Consider the following 19998-nt stretch of genomic DNA (forward strand, 5'->3'; position numbering starts at 1 on the left):
GAATATGAGTTGAATCTGCCCATTTGCTTAATTTAGGAAAGAAAAGAGAAAAGAAAAGAAAAGAAAAAAGTTTTTGGTTGAGCAAACAGCTCATTTATTTGTTTTCTTGTCAAAATTAAGTAAATTATGAGGTAATAAATATATTACAAAATTTAAACCTGGGCAAATTCAAAGTGATGCAAGGGGAAGAGAGGGAGAACAGATGGGCAGATTCAACACAAATTCACACGTTGTGCTGGCTGATTCAAAATGTTCATCTCTGCAAATAAACTAATCTGTAAACCAAGAGCAGCTGAGCAAAGGGGGCTTCTGCCATAGCCTTACAGTACTGTCTACAGGGTCTTTCCAACCACTCCAAAGCAGAGATGTGAGTAAGGTCTTTCCCATCCAAGGGTGTCAGGCTTGGTATGCCTCCCTCTGTCTTGCCCAGCATCCATGTAGCCCACTTCATTGTTGTTAGCACACAGATGATCCTGCTTCTACTCCGCAACAAGCTCTGCCAAAGGCTGAAGCTAATTCTGATGTCCTTTCTAGGCAGCATAGCTTCATGTGATTCTTGTGAAGTGCTCTGGGACCTAATATAATCATACTGTGGCTCTGAGACATCAGCAGGGCTGTGACAATGGGGCAGATCAAACAGCTCTCTGGACTTTTTCTCTGGCTATGAAAATCAAAACATTTCATTTTAAACATTAAAATATCTTGATTGCATGATAGTTTGAAGGTTTCTTTAGATTGCAGGACCAGGCTGTTATCCTCAGCCACGACTGGAGTACCTTTGTGCTTGGCACTGTTACAGATCATTAAGATTACATGGTAGATGCCTGTACTGCCCTCTTATTAGACTGTGAAACATGTTTTGGGGAAAAGAGTAATATGACAACTAAATAACCCATATCATGTTTTCAAAAGACATCCATTACTTCACATTTTCTTTCTTCACCATCAAAAATTTGAGTTACCTTCTTGCTGTGCGCTTTTAAGAACAAAAAAGAATAAATGATTCCCTTGTAGTACAAGCCTTCATTGAAAATCTACAAGTAGAACACTCAAAACGTTACTTGGAATATCAACCAGATTTCTGCCTCAAGTCTTAAGATTCTCAGCTTGTCTGAAATCCTTCTCTTTCATCCTTTCCTGACCAGAGCATTACCACAAAGACTAACTGCAACCACATCACTTAAAGCTTCAAAATAAGTTTAAATGAAAAGCAAATTTTGCATTCACTTTGTACTGGATGTCCTGAACCTGAACAGAGTGAATTTTCTTTACTCTGAGTGCATATATTTTGCCCAGAAAATTTGTCTACTAGAGGCAAATGCAAAAATAACCAGACTTGTAAGAACTAAAGTTAATGAAGACTTACTATATCATTTACTCAGTCTAGTGTATTCCTATTTTCCTTTATTTTTTTTTTCTGGTGGTGTATCTTATCGAGTTCCAGCCTTCTCAAAATATAAGTCTTAAGTCATTTCTCTAATACGTAAGCTGAATCATTGCTATCATAAGTTAATTAGTGCATTCATACAAAAAGCTACAGCTTTTCTGAAAATAACCTGGGTGTGCAAGCCAAAAGGCTGGTGTGTAAGAGAAAAGGTATAACAGGAAATTCAGAACAAAGAATTAGATAGCTGAGTCTACAGCTAAATCAGTACAATAATGCTAGGCTGCTCTATAATGCACATGCACAACGTTTTATGTCAATATACTCTGATGATATCTGGTCAGGTAGACACGGGATGATATTACACAAAATTCCTCTCACCTCTGCAGGCTATAAGATCCCTGAAGAAAGACACCTCTTATTTAGGTTTGTCTGGTGTCTACTGCCATAAGCATCTGATCTTTACACAATCCTATAATTAATTACGGGTCATGATACCCAAGACAAACTTATTACCCCTTTGCTAAGAGGCACCCTGTGTGCTGCCTGGCAGATACTATTTAGTGTTTTGATTTGTCCGAAGAATACTAGGTTTACTCAAAGCATTTTTTCTCTCTCTCTCTCTTTTTTATTTTTTATTTTTATGAAATCTGTACATTTATGTTTGTTGTGTTCCTCTCTTCAAAGAAAAAAAATTATCCTTACTGGAAGTGGCATTTCTATCAATTAATTTTTTTTTTTTTTTTTTTTGGTGTTTGTTCGTTTGTTTTTTAAAAAGTAAACAGTAAGGCACTGGTCCTATTTTTCTCCTCTTCAAAGACAGACTTTATTGAAACAAAATTTTCAAGGCTGACTTCTTGTTTTCTTGAAAGACTGGCCTGGAGGGTCAGTCTTCCTCTCAGGGAGGACTTAATGAGGACAGGATGGCAAAGCAGCAAGTGCAACCACCCTGCACTCACCAGCCCAAATCCAACCTCTTCCCTGGGGGCAGGCAGAGGGTGGTGGGCAAGATCTTGTCTGCCACAGTGCTCTCAGTGAGGAGAGCAAAAATCAGGAAGGTACTTGGTGAAAGGTGGTCACATATTATTCTAGGGGTTTCATATTCTTGGAAAGAAGTACTTCTGAATATGATTCAAGAACATAATGGTGACATCTGGGCCACTTTCTCATTTCCACAGTGGCAGTAAAATTGTATTATTATTATTATTATTTTTTACAGAGTGGCTGTATAGTCCAAACCCTCTCAGAGCTTCATTTTCATTATCTCTTTGTGAGCTTCATGGAAAGCTGAGAACCCCATGTTTCACCAGACTCCACTGTTTTCATGGGATCTTTTCTGTTTTGAGGTAAAAGATGTGAAGAATAAAGGAAATGTCTGTACTGTCTTTAAGAATCCTGGATAGCGAGCTGAGAGAGCACGTTTTCAGATACAGATTTAGAAAGGCTGGGAGCAGTTGTTACAGTCTATCACTTCTATTTTTTTTCAAGATCTCCTAAAAGGACCCAGACATCTATAGTTGTAACCCAAGCTGAGGAAGCAATTAGAGTGGTGGTTCTCTGGCCCAACCTGGAACTCAGTGGATCAGCACTGGGAAGACAGGAGCACTGTGAACCTGCTGCAGGCACCACCTGTAGAAGTTAAACTCAGACATCAGATGGAGCATTTTGCATACTTAAGCATGCATTATGTATACAAACTATGGAGGAAATGAAGTCTCATTGTTTGCACTGTTCCTTAAAGGAGAGAAGACCCCTTTGTTGCGCACTTTCATGCTCTCCTGTTAGAGCCTTGATATAAGACTGATACTACTGAGGTTGTTTTTCCCAAGTCAAACAGATTTATAACATATATTTAGCAACAGTAACAACATTAAGAATGCTGTATTTTCCCAAATTGTGACATTAAGAGGGAAATTATCATTTGAAATGCAAGGAAGGACTTTATTAGGAATGCATTGAAAGCTAAATCAGGACTACTCCCAGCTGTGTTTCTGGAGAGATGTTGTTTCCAATGTTGTTGTTACCAAATTACTTTGAGCAAGCTATTTAACCTCCTTCTTTCTACCTCTGCCTCTCTAGAAAACAAAGCTAATTCTAAACCACAAGATTTTCAGGCTGAACCAAAGCCCAGCAAAGTCAGTGGTGGTTACTCATTTCTGAGGACTTTGAGTCAAGCCTTCAGCCAAATCTTTAAGTAGTTAATATTTTTAACTATCAGTACTAAATGTTATTACTTTTAATGACTATGAATGACATGGGAGGTTGTTACTGTTAAACAGTCAGAAGCTGATAACATTTTTTCTGCATAGAGCAGCACATGAACGGCTATAAATCTGTCCTAGATTTAAAATAGCAAAGATAGTGGTAGCTGAGCAGCTGTATGCTGGCTTATTAATATTCATGAATGGTATGAATCTGAATACATTAAAACTTTTCATTTAGACATCAAAATGTTGACTCACCTGAAGCTTAATCAAAATCTTATTTCAATAGTTCATTTTGGCATCAAATGTGTAGCTTGCTATCACAAAGATGGGTGGGGACAGCTCCTGGCGTTTGGGTTTGGAGCAGCTAAGAGAGGGGATGTGGCAGATGTTATGGGCAAGCATTAGCTCATCGTGAATTCCCCTCAAGAAAAAATGCTGAGCCTTTGATGAGCTCTAATAAATAATTAGCAGCAGAGATAAAACAAGAGTACTGTTGTCTTATGCTGAAAATGGATTCTGAATTCATTCCTACCCTGTGCAACACCTCTGGCTGTGGCGGGAATACTTCCCAAGAGCACAACAGGGGCTGAGATGAAAATCAGGCTCTTTGCCTTTGTTTTCAGCTCCTGAGGCAGAGCTTGGGGCTAGAGCTGTAACATACAAATTCTCCATATACCTCACTAAATGTTACGTGACAGTTGTTAACTGAAAGAAATGGGAATACCTCCAAACTGGTGAAAGGTGCTGGCCTGCCAGTCCAGTCCCTGTGGCCTGGAGCCACAAGCTCCTTTTCACATGCCCTCACATACTTCTCACATACTCACGTGAAGGGACATATCTCCTGCATGGAAAAGTGACCATTTAGCATTTTGCCTTTCTTAGTCAGTTATCAAGCAAGAAAATATCAGTCTGGGTAGTGTTTGCATGATCTGCTTCTGCTCATGACAGACTGAACTGCCTCCTAACCAATGTTTTTCTTGTCAGTTTCTGTATCGGATGACTGTTTATCACAACAGTCTAGAAAAACTTTAGTGACAATACAAAGCTATACACCTGTTTTCCCTTAATGCTTGCTTATTTTTATATTTTGTACTTGCATTATACTAATATATTTATTAATATTTTATATTTTTATTTCCCACTTCGTTGCCTGTAAATAAATTTATTTTTTTTTTGCCATTTTCACTGCATTTTCTTTTTTGTTTCTCAAAGACTTTTTATATTGCAAGGAAAAAAAATATCAAAACAAATAACAAAAACAAGCAAGTGGAAGGAAAGAAGAAAGGAAGGAAGGACAGACGGATGGACAAAATCTGTCACTACTTCTGTCAGCAAGAGAAAACATAAAAATGGTAGATGAAAATTTTTCACCAGAGGCGAACAAAACCCCCCAGTCCCAGAATATATGCTTCTGTGAAATGCTGAGGACTGTCTAGAAGACAATGCACACTCCTGCTGCAAACCCCTCTCAAATGACCCCAAGTACCAAACATACATGTTAGACTTATAGGAATTTTGCTTCCCTTTGGGACTGTGACTTCACATTTTTATTTTTACACAGTTGCTATCTCAAGCCTGTCAAATATAAATGATTAATACAGGATGATTAATGTCTTTGTGTGATGTTCTTTATATCAATAGTTATTTTATCCAATGTTTAAATATATAAATGCTTTGACCAAATAAAGGCTTGTATCCTGGATACAATGGAACTGCAATAGCTCAGCTCACTTGCTGAGGCTGAGAAGTAGTTTTTTCACCAGCTCTGAGCCTTAGAGGACAGTTCAATGCCTAGCCAAGTTTGAGACAAGGATAGGGATGAGAAAGAGGGTAAAGAGTGAAAGGCATTTACACATAGGTCTTCATCTGTATGAACCCCATGTCCAAGTCACAAGTAAAGATATATGTTCAGGACTTTCAGAAGAAAATAAATTGATAGAACTATGTATTTTTGACTTTCCAAAGAGCAAAAATAATCATGCTTTACTATAGCATCAGGCTGTCAAGATTATTTCCTCTAATTAAGCAACAAAGCAGGACTTCCTGTATTTTCAGTCATTAGCTGGTAGACTTCCATACAGTGGGCTTTCATTGCCAGAAATATCAGCTATCTAGACGGTGGGACCTCCTCTGATACATGATCTTCAGTTTGGCACTGCTGTTGGAGGTAAGCCCCTAACACACCTGAGATATTTCTGAAGTTTGCAGCACCTTAGCCATAAACCATTTCAAATTGACAGAAGTGCAAATTCTGAAGTTATTCTTTGTTCATAAAATGCAGTTGCACTATCACCTGATTGCCAAACTGCAGCTAATATTTAACTGAGAGGTGATAACGGTAGTAGTGGTCAGTGGAGTGATCTCAGTTCAGTCAGTCTGTAAAACACTTGCAGTGAAAGATTCTGTGTAAATGTAAATCATTATTCTGTTTAAATAATAAAACCCATGGCACTATTGTTTAAATAGGCTGTAGATGTGGAGACATTTATTCATATTGCAATGCTTATACTGCCTGCAACATAAAATATATATGGAAAAAATAAGCTTTCAGAAATATATAAAATTTGATTGTAGTGTTTTTTGTTTGTTTGTTTTTGTATTTTTTTTTTCCTCAGTGGTGAATTTATAAGCTAGGGGAAATGTAGTACTACAGTAATTCTCAATTTGTGCAGATGTTTTTATCACTTTTAGTACAAAATACCACAAAATGAAACAGACCTAAATATCTCATAAATTTAATGACTATGTCACATTTCAGACACACATTTTTAAGTGGCTGCACCAGTGCTTTAATTCAAAACACAGCCAGCAGGCTCAGTATAACCTGGGAAATTCTACAGAACATTTGCAGACTTACCCATCTTTTAAAATTGTGGTGATTTTATATATTACACCAATGCCCAATGGCCAAAACTGAGATGTGGTTCTACATCATGTAGGGTGCACTCCACATAAAACAGACAATCTCCACCCACAAATGCCTTAGTTAAATGCACGTGTTATGGTTATGTAATGCTCCATCTTAATCATTCATGATTGCTGGCACACAGTGACTTCAAAGCAGATTTTTTCCTTTTAATTTATGTGAGTTACTGTTTCCACAATATTTTCCAAAGTCTTTATCCTTATGAGGCAAGATAGTGCTGTCATCCCATTTAGATGTGGGAAACTAAGGTCCAAAGAGACCACTTCCCAAATTTTCATATTTCAGTTCAATTCCATATTCAAAATAAATTAAGTCTACATGTGCCTGAGTTGTACTGATAATAAGTTTGATGATCTTAAACTTCTACAATAATTTCAGAAGGAGTCTAGACAGAGAAAAATGTACTCTTAACTTTCCCAGAACAGGTAGGATTTCTGTGACAGAGCAAGTGTCCCAGTGTTTGCTCCTGTACACCTGAGCCTAAGGACAGACATTGCTTTGCAGGCCCCATGTCTTCTCCCATCCCTTTCTCTGTTGGACATTGGTTACTCTTCCTGTACTCATGGTGTTTTTTGTTGTTGTTGTTGTTGTTTTGTTTGTTTTTTTTTTTTGTTTTTTTGTTTTTGTTTCCTTCAAATAGGAAGTGATTTAAAGTTGTGCATTTTGTAAAAGGCTCCTGTCTTGGCTAAAAGTGATGGGCACAATACACATTTACTGTCAGCAGTGTCTGTTTAGGGGTGATTTATATTAGAAAAAAGGATGAAGCATAGAAAAGCTGCTGCATTAAAAACCCACATAACTCTCCAAGCATACCTATACTCACTTGGCTCTGGCCTTTGCAAATTGCACTGTACTCTTCTGGAGGTACAGTTACAAAAATCTTTTCTTCAGCGATGAGGTTACAGTGTCAAAGGAAATGGCAGCTCTACCTGTTGTGCTGTAGCACGTGACTGGCTGCTGTGTGAATACCTTCCTACTCGCTAGTAGGGGAGGCTGAAAGATCACTGAACCATCTGTTGTTTCCACTTCGCATCCTCTTAGCAAGTGTCAGACTTACTTTAAGATTTCTAACAAGAGGTACTGGTATGGGTGGGGGAAATTTGGAAAAAACAATGACAATGAGAAGTGCAATTAATCTTACAGTTGTTCACAGAATCACAGAATGGCTGAGGCAGGAAGGGACCTGTGAAGGTCATCAGGTCCAAGCCCCCTGATCAAGCAGGCTTACCATCAGCAGGCTGTCCAGGACAGGTTTTAAGTATCTCCAGGGATGGAGACTCCACAGGCTCTCTGAACAACCTGTGTCAATACTTGATCAACCTCACAGTAAAAAAGGGTTTCCTGATGTTCATATGGAGCCTCCTCTGCTTCAGTTTGTGCCCATTGGCTCTTGTCCTGTTACTGGACAACACTGAGAAGAGCTTGTCTTTGTCTTTCTTGCATTTCAGGTGTTTATATACATGAATGATATAACCCCTGAGCTTTCTCTTCTTCAGACTGAACAGCCCCAGCTCTCTCAGTCTGCCCTCAAATGTCAGATGTTCCAGGACATCAGTCTTCCTCATGGCCTTTTGCTGGACCCACTCCAATATGTCCATGTGTCTTTTGCCCTGCAGAGCCTAGGCCTGGACCCAGCACTTCAGGTGTTGTGTCACCAGTGCTCAGTAGAGGGGAAGAATCACCTCCCTTGACCTGCTGGCAATACTCCTCCTAGTGCAGGATGCCATTAGCCTTCTTTGGGCAAGGACACACTGCTGGCTTGTGGTCAACTTGGTGTCCACCAGGACTCCCAGGACCTTTTCTGCAAAGTTACTTTCTAGCCAGGTGACCCCCAGCATATACAGGTGCCTGGGGTCAATTTTCCCCCACAGGTATGACTTTGGGTTTCCCTTTGTTGAAATCCATGAGGGTCTGTCAGCTCATTTCTGCATCCTGTTGAGGTCCCTCTGGATGGCAGCATGACCCTCTGTCATGTCACCCATTCATCTCAGTTTTGTGTCATCAGCAAACTTGCTGAGGGTGCACTCTGCCCCACCATTCAGATCATTAGTGAAGATTAATGAGGATTTTATAAGACTGTGTCAAAAGCCTTACTGAGGCCAAAGCAGACAGTATCTACCACCCTCGTCTTGTCTACCAACCTAGCTATTTCATAAAAGGTTATCAGTCTGGTCAAGCATGACTTTGTGATTCCATGCTGACTACCATCTTCTTGTCCTTTAAACGGTTCCTAGAACTAGTTGCTCCATCACTTCTCCAGGCTTGCACCAGCTAGCCAAGATGTGGCTTTACCTTCTCCATCCAGGGTAGCCTGGGTCTGAGTGGCACAAAGATGAACAAGACTGTTATTATCAGTGTAAGGAAAGTGAAGAGGAAAGAAAAGTTGGAATTAATATGCAACAAATCAGAAAAGGGAAAAAATACAGGGATGGAAAAAATAAAGGGATGGAAACAGAAATGGGACTGGTGTCTTACATAATGATCAGGAAGCAGTCTAATACCAACAGGGGGGAAGAACTGCTGTTTTCTTTCTTTCACTATGAGTACAATGTTCATGAAAAATGCTGAGCAGAGAATAAAGCAAACTTTTGTCTTGTGCATACAACATTTCTTATTAGTAAGGCAGGATTCCTTCAAGCTGAGCACAGCCAGTGGGCCTCAGTCCTGGCACACTGCTGTATCTGAATGTATATTAAGTGCCCATCATTTCAGTAGCTAAGCAGTATCACAACCCATTTAGCACATGCACAGCATTTTATAGAGCAGAGCGCTGTAAAAATCCTTTTCCCTTAGGTTTTTCTACACACTCATTGCAGTGACATGCATCTGACCAATTAAAGCAAAACAACTTTAGTTAATTAAGTCTAAGGGACTGAGTGGTTCCCTGGCTGCAGGTCATAAGAGCTGTTTTAGATATATATGAGTGCCACTGATTAACTCTTAGATGCTGGACAATTTACTTCATCTTCCTATGTTTTATTTCCCCCTGGTGCAAAATGTAGGGAAATAAATTTTGTTTTCTTTGTTGAAGTGCTTTTGAGAGTTGTGAATGAAAATAGCTACACATCATCAATGAATCCTCGAAAAGTCCCAATGGGAGTTTTATGGAAATAGAACTGTCCTCACCACTGTGCTTCTGGAAAACCGAGCCACAACCAAGTAAAGCAACAGGGCCTAAAACTCACTGAGAAGCAGCAGTGAGGACAGGATAAGAATTAAGAGTTGCCTGACAGTCCCTGGCTCTTCCAGATCAGACTGGCAAGACGGCATCTTTCTTTCATTTTTGCCTATGGCATCTGATTCTCACTTCTACAGCTACTAGACTATGTGACTTCCCTTCTGCATTGTTCTGCTGCCCCTTCCTCAGCAAACCAACACATTTAATCAGTTCCAACACCTGACAACCTCCACAAACATTTTTTTTCATTTGTAGGGATATTCCTGTTCACTGTGACAAATACAGTGTCATATGACTATGCACATTTTTCACAGTACTTTTTTTTTCCAAACTATTTCTGTTCTCAAGATCTTAAATGCTGGTTGAGTTCTTGCCAAAGGTTTTGCCTAAAGAAAAACTGGCACTGGCACATTTTCTTTTATTCCATCCCTAATACTCTACCATTACTTAGTTTTATCTTAGACTTTCATTTTCCTTAACTCTACATAGCTGCAAGTCCCAAGGCTGACATACCACTTCCATGGTAAATTATCCAGAGTAAGGCAGATAATTTCCATCTGCTAATTGACTTGATTATTTTAACATACTTTTATAATTGAGGAATGGAAATGAACAGAACTGAGTCTCCTCATATTTCTTCAAGTATTTTAGTAAATATCCTTTAAAAATACTCCTTGGACTTCCTTTTCAATATTTCTACTTTGGCAAAGAGTGACTAAGTTTGGAGTAGCTAAGTAAATCACTTTGTTAATTCTGCTCATAATGTGTTTGTTACAAAACTATTTCAAGAACAAAATTTCAGTTATAAAAACTTCACATTCAGTTCTGTAAACATTAAAATTATAATTCATTGTAGGAGAAGGGTTGGCGAAAAACATTATATGAACATTTACTACTTCTTGGTTTTACATGGTAAACAACAACAACAAAAATACTATATAATAAAAAAGAAAATAGCAAGATCAGTTCTGGGTTCTGGAATCTGAGTACCATGTGTTGACAAGCGCCTCACCTCTCACTGCAGGCAGGTTGAGAAAGACAGAGTAGTTTGCAGGTCAGCAGACAGTAACCAAAAACCTACCAAGAAAAGCAATGGCTTTGACAGCTTTTTGGGGGACAGAGTTTCTTCTCAAATTAGTGTCAAAACCCAAACACCAGTATTCCTCTGCCAGGTCCAATTTTTCTTCACTGGATTCACAATGCTTGCAAAGTTATAAGAATTTGTGTTTGGTTCTACTTTGCCCTTTGATTCTGACTTCTGCTGTTTGGTTCTATTTTGCCTTTTGATTCTGACTTCTGCTGGTAGCTCACAGGTATCCAAAGACAAGCACAATCATTATTTTAAAACAGAAGGAAAAAACAGTAACAACTACTTTCCTGTTCCATTAAGCAATTTCCTACCTATTTTAATACCCCAAATTTAATAAATTTTCTTTCTTTTTCATAGATTCACTGCAAGAGCAACTCTTTTATATATGTATATATATCATTAAAAGTCAGAGAAGTTGTAGAACTGAAGGAGCTTAATGAACATCCAGGGCTTGCTTTCAAAAGTATCTCTATCTCTTCTTACGTTTAATATGGTATAAAACATTAAATGTTCCAGAGCTGTAAGCAATTACAGTTGTGTAAAATGGATGTTAGTGAAGTAAGAAACAACCTCTTTCAAATGGGTGAAAAATCTCTTGCTAACAACCCTGAATCTTGAATCACAGAATAATTAGAGCCTGTGTTATGGGTAGACAGCACAAACTTACTCCCACAATGCTTCCTCTCTCAGTAGTATGTTTCAATCCCACCTACGGGAAGTGGAAAGGGAAACTTCTGACTTCCAGCCTGTCAAGTTTTGCTTTCTTTGTTAAGCCTTGTAAGGAGGGTACCAACTGTGGTACTATTGCTTTTTTATAAATTGGAAATGTTACTGAAAACAGTTGTTGTTAGAGAATGAATGCTACAGAGATTTGTAATGTATGACTCAAAACAGACAGAAAAGTGATGAACAGACCAACAGATAAACTGACAGATTGACAAAAGCAGCACAGACTTATCAGACACCACTAACGTTATTGGTGGCAGTGGCACTGCTATGTCAGCTCAAATTTGAATCAGTGACTTGCGAGTAAAATATTTCATATCCTGTTTTCCTCCCACTGCCATCATCAAAGAACAAAACAGCAATTGCATTTACCTGTAGATCAGGACTTCATCATCTGAACAATTATACTGCAGCTGATACATTTTTACCCGAGGGGCTGACTTGCTCACTGTCCACTTCACCAAAGCTGAGGTAGTGGTCACCTCTGACACCAGGACAGCCCTTTCTGGTGGGCCTTTTGTTTCCCCTCGGTTAGACTTGCTGGAGCTGGTGATGTCTGAGAGCCTGGATTTTGGTGGGGCTGCTCGGCCTGTGCCATTGCTGAGGTGAGGGAGCTGAACAATTGAGAGCTCGATCGTTGCGGTGGACTCTCCGGCGGCATTGGCTGCTATACATGTGAAAGTCCCATAATCCTTGGATGTGGTGATGAGAATATCTAAGGTGCCGTTGTCATAAACGGATGTCCTCGAAGAGTTCCCAATGAGGCGGTCATCAGGGGCCACCCAGTGAATTATGGGGGTGGGATCCCCAATGGCTTTGCATTTCAGTGTGGCTGTTTGCCCTTCTAAAACAAGCAACTTGTGAGTATGCTGTGTGATAAGAGGAGGCTCACAGACAAATTCTTCCTCCCGTACATACCAAAAGTACCTTCCCTTTAGACCTGGAGGAGAAGCACAGGTTTCCATATCATCATCCCTGTCAAGTCGCCTTAACCACAGCAGCTCACAGTTGCAGTGCAGGGGGTTACCCCCGAAGCTGAGAGATAAAGGTGGAGAAAATGGGGTAACAGCTAATGGAATTACTTGAGATCTGGCAAAGATAGGATCAGGGGGAAGTTTCTGAAGTCTGTTGGATGTTAGATCCAACCTGGCCAATTTCTGAAGATCTGCAAACGTCCCCTCTGTAATATAATCTATCAGGTTATGATCCAAACTGAGCTGGTGCAAATTTATCATCTTTCTTATAGATTCCCAGGGAATGCTTCGGAGGTTATTATAGGAAAGGTCTAAGTCTTCCAATGTCAGCAAAAAATCCTCAAAGGCTTCATCAGAGATGCTGCTTAGCTGGTTGTTGTTTAAAATCAAGTGCTGAAGGTTAATTAAGCCTCTCAAGATATCCTCTCCAATGTCAGGCAGCCTGTTGCTGTCCAGATGTAAAGACCGAAGGCTCTCCAAGTCAGTGAAAGAGTAGGGCTGTATGTAACTGATTGTGTTTCTGGATAAGGTGAGGTCAACGAGCCCAGACATATTGGCAAAATCCTGCCGGCTGATATTAATAATAAAGTTGCCCCCGAGTCGAAGTTCAACAGTCCTTCGATCTATGTCTAGTGGTACAAACAGGAGACCTTTGGAGGGACACAAAGTCCCCAGTGACTCAGACAGGTTCTGACAGACACAATATTTGGGACAAGCGTTGACCGTGACAGCCATTCCAAACACCAGGATGCTGCAGAACAATTTTTCCATGGTAAATCACGCAACAGTACCTGCAAGAAAGGAAAAGAGTTACAAGGAACAGTTATGACAGTGTTACCTTTCATCTACGTCTTATCTGACATCTACTTCCAAAGAGACGCCAGTGGCTCCTCTCAGAAGTTAAACTCACAGTGATCAACATTCTGGGATGGGAAGATTAAATGTTAGGACAACATGTTTCCCTACATAATTATTTTTTTTTCTTAAAAAAAAAAAAAAAGTGGGCTTGGCTCCAAAACTGAATGGAATAGAAATTCTTAGAGTTTATGTCTGGTAACAGATCATTGTAACTGCCTATTCTCTAGTTACAGCTTTAAAATTTTTATTGGGTAGCTGGTAGAGGACAAATCCTGCTGTCAGATTGCATGGCTTACTTAAAACTCTGAAAGATTTTACTTGGAATAGTGCCTGCTTCTTTGAGGGTAGAAGCTCTCTTATAGTAATTACATATTGCTGCATAATAATATGGAATTAATCTTAGGGTTGAAAGAGCTGATTTTATGGATAAAAATAACTGCATATTTACCCTTCAGTAATGTGGTTAGTAATGACCATGTAATTATCTGGCCAGTCCTGGGGCGAGTCAGTTCACTTGCCCACCCTTAACAAAATTCATGATAGGCAGCTTAGGAAGAAGAAATTGCTTGCATAATCATCACCTGGATTCACCCTGCGCTCAGCCAACCTATAGGAAAGATGACATTGTCTAGCTCCAAAGAGAAGAGATGCAGGGAAAAGCATATGTTACCTTGGGAAGCTTACTGATTCTTGCATGTTCTCATGCTGCAATCCTTCCTGTTGCAGTGACATCAGAGCTCTTCTTGGTATTCACTAATGTCCCTTGCATCCCACCCATTTCTCTTTGTAACATTATCTCCCCTCCACCATCACCACCCTTCATCCCCTCCCCCCCCCTTTTTTTTCAGCTCTCACTTGGCTTGAGCTGTAAAGTATTTGTCTTTGAAGAATAAACATAAAACATTTACAGGCTGACTTGGAGAGCCAAACGTGTCTGAGGAGCTGCAGCCCTGTTTCAGGATCAATCACTGCACAATAGCACACGAGACACCCTCATGCTTCATCAGTAGCCTCTCCAGTGCTGACCTTCCAAGATGCCAATTCTGGGTCTCCCAAAGGCATGGCACAAAGGGCTGCTGACAGTACACATGTACAGCAGATCTCTGTGCCCCTTCAGCTCACTAACACTTCTAGTGAATAACAGCTACCTGCCTGTTAATGCTACCTGCTGTGGAAAAGCTAGTGATAAGATCCCCATGCAGACATGTGAGGTTTCAATAAAATCATGCTGTTCCTGCACATTGTAGGTGGTAGACAGTCACCTGTGCCTAAGCTAGTTCTGTTACTTTTGTACACGATGGGATAAAGTGTAATGTCTCATAATAGCTCCAATAATTCGTACTATGATGCCACTCAAACTTTAGCAAACATATGACACAAGAAACATATTTCACAAAAAAAAAAAAAGTCAAAGCACAATGATTTACACTTCATTCCACAGCTGAAATGACAGTTATGCAGATGTTTCATAAAAATTAAAAGAAGTTATGAAGGTTAATAATTAATCCACTAGTAACACACACCATACAGAACAAAATCTATCACCTCAGTAAACTTTTTTTTTTTTTTTTTTTAACTCTTTAAACCATTCTTGTTTACCCTCCCTGTGAAAGAAATGAAAACTTGAGCTTTATGTTTTGGCTCTGTGCACAAAATTGGCCAACTTCTCTCATGGTTTAGGTAGTTTGGCTTCCCCTACCCAGAATATAGAGTGACATGACTCAGAAGGAAGGAGCTGTAGGAATGCAAGATGTTGTGAGTGCTGAGCTATGTATGGTAGTTCAGTTATCGTAAAGTTTTCTTCATGGTGAGCTGTTGGCAATGATTTTATTTCAAACATTATTACTATTCTATAGGAGAGGAAAGGATTGAAGCATCTGTGTTTGCTGAACTTTGCAAACAAGATGAAAGCGAGATACTTTTAGAAAGGATGGCTTGAGAAGACTAATCCTACCTTCAATAGTAAATAAAAGGCTACTGAATAAAATGTTTGGAGATTAGCAACTAAGTTATTGATGAAAATCTGCAGCATACTTGGCAAAGTGTTATAAATATCCCTTACATTATTATCAATTAGTAGTTTACTAACAGGCAATTGGCTTTAGAATCTTAATTATAATTGTGTTCTGCAGCTTTAATTTAGTGTATTACCCTACCAGCTGAAATTATAAACAAAAAGCAGTTTAAAAGGGGGAGAAATAGATACAGTTAATTAGTAATAAGCCCTTTCATAGCTTCTCCCTCATCTACATTCCCACCCTCTGAATATCTATTCATAAATGTGAATGCACACTTAGGAGAGCAGTGTCTCCTTTAAGTGTCCCAATTCTCTAACCACATTTTTTCTGGATGCCGTTAAATATCACAGAGCTTTGGGGAGAGAGTTGACTCTAAGCATCAGAGTGAAAAGCATTTGTAAAAAAACTGGGGGGAGGAACATAATTTTATTACAGAAAATAGGGACTGCGACACCAAGAGAAGACTGTGAAGCAGGAGATCTAAATGGCAAAGTAAACCCTGATGGAGAAACCATCTGTGGATGGATTGAAAGCTCGTCATCTGCCTGTGTGTGCTTGCATGCGTGCACGAAAAAAATGTAGAGAGCACGATATGTGCTTTTACCAGCAGGAGAACAAATCAGTAACATCTATACCAGGATGAAAATATCATGGCTGCTGTCATTCCGGTTGTTAAATCCATTTGAAAATATTAATGTAAATATTGTTTGTCTGCAGAGGAAATTTCTAGCCTTTGTCATCTGTTGCCAGCATCAATTCTTCAAGCTTCTGAGCCTGGTACCATAGATTTCTCAACTACGTTGTCCTGAAGTGACAAGTTCATGACACAGCAAATAGTATACATACTCAATGGGTTACAAAGAGGAGACTGGGAAGAACAGAGGTATGCAGGACTCCTTAAAGAGAATATCTGGGCCTTTCGTAGGGCAGCTGTTTTTCTCTTTTCCATCCAGAAAGACCAAATACCTAGGCCACATGGTAAGAATTCAGGAGTCTGCACAATTATAACAGTATCTTCTAAAATCTAGTCTCCCACAATGTCAAGGTAATTGGTAGCTGCCAAGGAGATGGATGTATAATAAAACAATGTTTTGATTTCAGTTCTGGTAATTTTCGTATAAGACAGAAAATAAATTGTCAAGTTTAGGGTCTGTTTTTGCTGAGTAGTTTGCTCACCTTGTTCCCAAATCTCCTGTGACCTGCAACACTGAGCATTTTACAGGCTGTTGGTGGTAGCCCTGTGAGAAGCTCACCATTCTCATTTACATTTAAAAGGTATCTATCAGCCAGCTAAAGTAGATCTCTCACAGCAAGTCAGTAAATCTGGCAGGGTTTCTGTCTCAGCTCAAGATGAAAAATAGTCTCTTTAGTCCTCTTATAACACGGATTGGTATGAATTAATATGTGCAAGAGTCATAAACCTTAGTGTTTTGCATTCAAATTTTCCTCATAAAGATACAACTTCTGTGATTTGGCATCTCATTTCAGGAATGTCTCTGAGGCATTTTTTAATTCTATATTCATTGAGCTTTGCATATAAATTCCAATAACCTTTGCGTACCACAGTACCAAGTACAAGGTAACTGTCGGACAAGTAAGTACAGCTGCAGCATACAGGCTGGGGGAAAAATAAATAAACAGAGAGGGGGCTGGGTAGTGGTTCTCATTCTATTGTCTCCTAGTGTATGCGGATGCAGCTTCCAGGGACAGTATGGATGTGTTCTTACACTTTTTTTTTTTTCAGGTTTGTAGGTGCTGTTGGAGGAATCGGATATATATATATATATCCCCTAGAAGCTAGCCTTTCCTCTTTCTTAACCTTGTCATATCTCCGTTTTCACTGAATATCTATGACTAGAAAACCTACCCCACAGCTGCAAAGCCTGAAGGACTGCAGCAGTGGGTGAAGTTTCACGGGTAGTCTCTGGAGCAATTTAATCTAAAACATGTAAAAGGGAATGGAACCATGTCAGGACAAAAATTATTCCTTAATCCTTTCCATTGCCAAAATCCATGTGGGAAAGGTAGGTCCCAGTATGCCCTGATCCATACAGGCAGATTATGATTCACCTAGTGATGATTATGGCAGTAAGGAAAGTAAACGTCTCTGCATCTAAATCTGTCCTCAGAAACGAGTGCATTGAAACATGGGTTCACTGCTAGTTTTGTGAGCATCTCCAAGACTGTTCAGTTGTTGACAGTCAGTGATATACCTAGGCACTCACAGGCTCAAAATCAGGACTTCTGCGTTCACCTAGGTTTCTGCATTCCTCTGGGGTAAAGCTGCTTATCATCAGATGTGCATATGTACAGTGCAACTTAGATTTTAGCTATGCCTTTTTAGGAGCTGGCGTTTTTGAAAAGAATTAGTAGCATTAACACATGGTGTGCTTGCTTTCTCCAGCCACTCTACATTTTGTAAATCATAGAGGGGAAACATTTACAAACACATGCTGTTTCAGGTATTTGTGGCTGTCTTTACTAAGCTTTTCCCATACTAATTTGACAAATATTGCTTCCATAGTAGGAAAGAAAAAAAGGAACTCTGGATATTAGCATTTTTTTTTTTCCCACTGTATAATTTGTTCTTGAATACTGCAGCAATAGCAAGATTGCAACTAAAATATTTTACTATCCCTGCATTTAGGCTGCATTTAGGAAGAGCTATGCTATAAAGAGGTGAATGCCTCCAAATGAAATTAACTTATAGAACACTTAAATGTAAAAATATTTCTGTTATTGCTTGATAACAGGTAACTGGATCCAGAAGAGAGGTAAGGATAATCCATAAAAAGCAATTTTCAAGAGGACTCACTCTATGAAGCTTGATTTAATCCATCCAAAAGTTCCCCAAGGAAATAACCCAGTATTTTCTTAGTCAGGGCTGTCTCACACAGAAAGATATTGGTCTCTTTCAGCCTTTTGCTGGCAAAACTTGTGTCTATTTGTGTGCATTCCTTATCTTTCCCTGCCTCAGGTCATGGCTGTGTGGTTTGTTTGTTTGTTTTAAGCACTACTTTTACCTAATTCCTTTGTTATTCTAAAGACTGAAGCAGTGTATTTATCAAAGGCTCAAACAATCGATGTAGCTGGTCAGACACAGGGATAGGTCAGATGTAATTCAGCTACAACCTGAGCACCCCTGAAACACCAGGATGTAAGCCTGTCAGAATACACTTTATACCCCAGCAAACCTCTATTCACTGCCGGATTTTGGTAAAGGGAGCTCAGACCTCACAGCAGCTTTTCTGCTGAAGTACAGGACTGTAACATTGATGGTATCTGGCACAGGAACCTTGTAGCTTTAATGCAGATATTTTTTTTTTTTCATAATTTCAGGTCTTCCAGTTTACTGAGGCATAGCGTTTCTCCCACAGAAAGCAGTACTCTCCAAACACCATAGAAGAACAAATCTGCTTGTTATTGTTCCATCATAGTTGAACTCTGCAATTAAGTCACCTCTTCACATTTCATGCTATTTAGGACAAAAAGAAGAACCCTGGACACTTCTACAAAAGTTTACAATCTGTAATACTTGACAGGTGATAACAAAACCAACTGTTATTAAATAAATTTCAGAGTCAGTTAAAAACATCAACACCTTCCCTCCATTTAACATAGTTAAGCTACTAGTGAATACGGCTTAGGTGAGCTCTTGAAAGAGGTACTACAAATTTCCCTTCTAGAGTCACTTTCTGATATAGGCATCACCTGGAAAGGGTGTTTTGAGCCCTAGTGAAAATGTGTATGTGCTCATATACGTGCATACAAGAGGAATTATTATTATTATTATTTATAAGTGGTTTTGGTCAAGAAAAAACATATTTGCAGCTTCTCTGGACCTCTGGCTGCTAAACATTCTGTGTGTTTAATAGCCTTAGTGACACTAGAGCAATTACATCTCCAGTTCCAAGGAAATTCAGCAAGGGAGCTTAAGTCAAGAGGAAACCACATGAATTCTGTTATATCCTACCTCACTTTCACTCACATTTTGCTGAAATGAAGACATTCTTGTAAGCCATTTGGTTTTGAGAAATGTGCAAAATTAATCAAGCTTTTGAGATTCATTTCCTGAGCAAATAAGACTTGGTGAACACATTCTGTGTACTTTTGAGCATCTGACTGTCTGGCACTTTCCCACAATACATTTGGGACATTTTCATCACTTCAGATAAAATTTGCAGTGCAGAGGCCTCCAAAATATTTATTACTCATGCATTTCAAGAATATGGAGTAAGTTTCGAGACAGAAGAGGACACTTTACTAGGTTTACTGGAGTTTTGCAAAGGAAATATGCATTATCAAGCCAACTCTTTTTGAGCCTTAAAGAATCCACATGGAAGAGAGATATTGTTAATATCCTTGTTGTTGAAAAGTCTTTAGTTAAAGCTTAGCATCTTTAGAGAAGAGATAATACATTCTGCTGTTGCAGTGGTCTGAGTTGAATGGTTCTCTGGTGTCTAATAAGGAGCAAGCTCATTCTATGATCCAATACAATTCAGTTAGAGTTGCTCAGTCAGGCACACACATCCTTGGGAAGCCAGAGTTTGCATTGGTTCCAGAGAAAGGTATGTTCCAGACAGCTCAGAGAGGTAAATGCTGATGAGGATCCAGACTTTGAAAACCATTCAGAGAAC

The 19998-nt window shown here is 39.3% G+C and overlaps 1 protein-coding gene across 7 annotated transcripts in view; it reads right to left on the reverse strand.

The window, feature by feature from the left end:
* LRFN2 (leucine rich repeat and fibronectin type III domain containing 2) overlaps positions 1 to 19998 on the reverse strand; it is a 216638-nt gene that overhangs the window by 27314 nt on the left and 169326 nt on the right. For all 7 annotated transcript variants that reach the window (XM_035322010.1, XM_035322006.1, XM_035322009.1 and 4 more), the window contains one exon: positions 11884 to 13276. In XM_035322010.1, coding sequence (XP_035177901.1) covers positions 11884 to 13256 — 1373 coding nt within the window. In that variant the 5' untranslated portion in view covers positions 13257 to 13276. The remainder of the gene's footprint in view (positions 1 to 11883; positions 13277 to 19998) is intronic.

The sequence above is a fragment of the Oxyura jamaicensis genome, chromosome 3 (genome assembly GCF_011077185.1).
Source record: "Oxyura jamaicensis isolate SHBP4307 breed ruddy duck chromosome 3, BPBGC_Ojam_1.0, whole genome shotgun sequence".
In the NCBI taxonomy this organism is placed as follows: Eukaryota; Metazoa; Chordata; class Aves; order Anseriformes; family Anatidae; genus Oxyura; species Oxyura jamaicensis.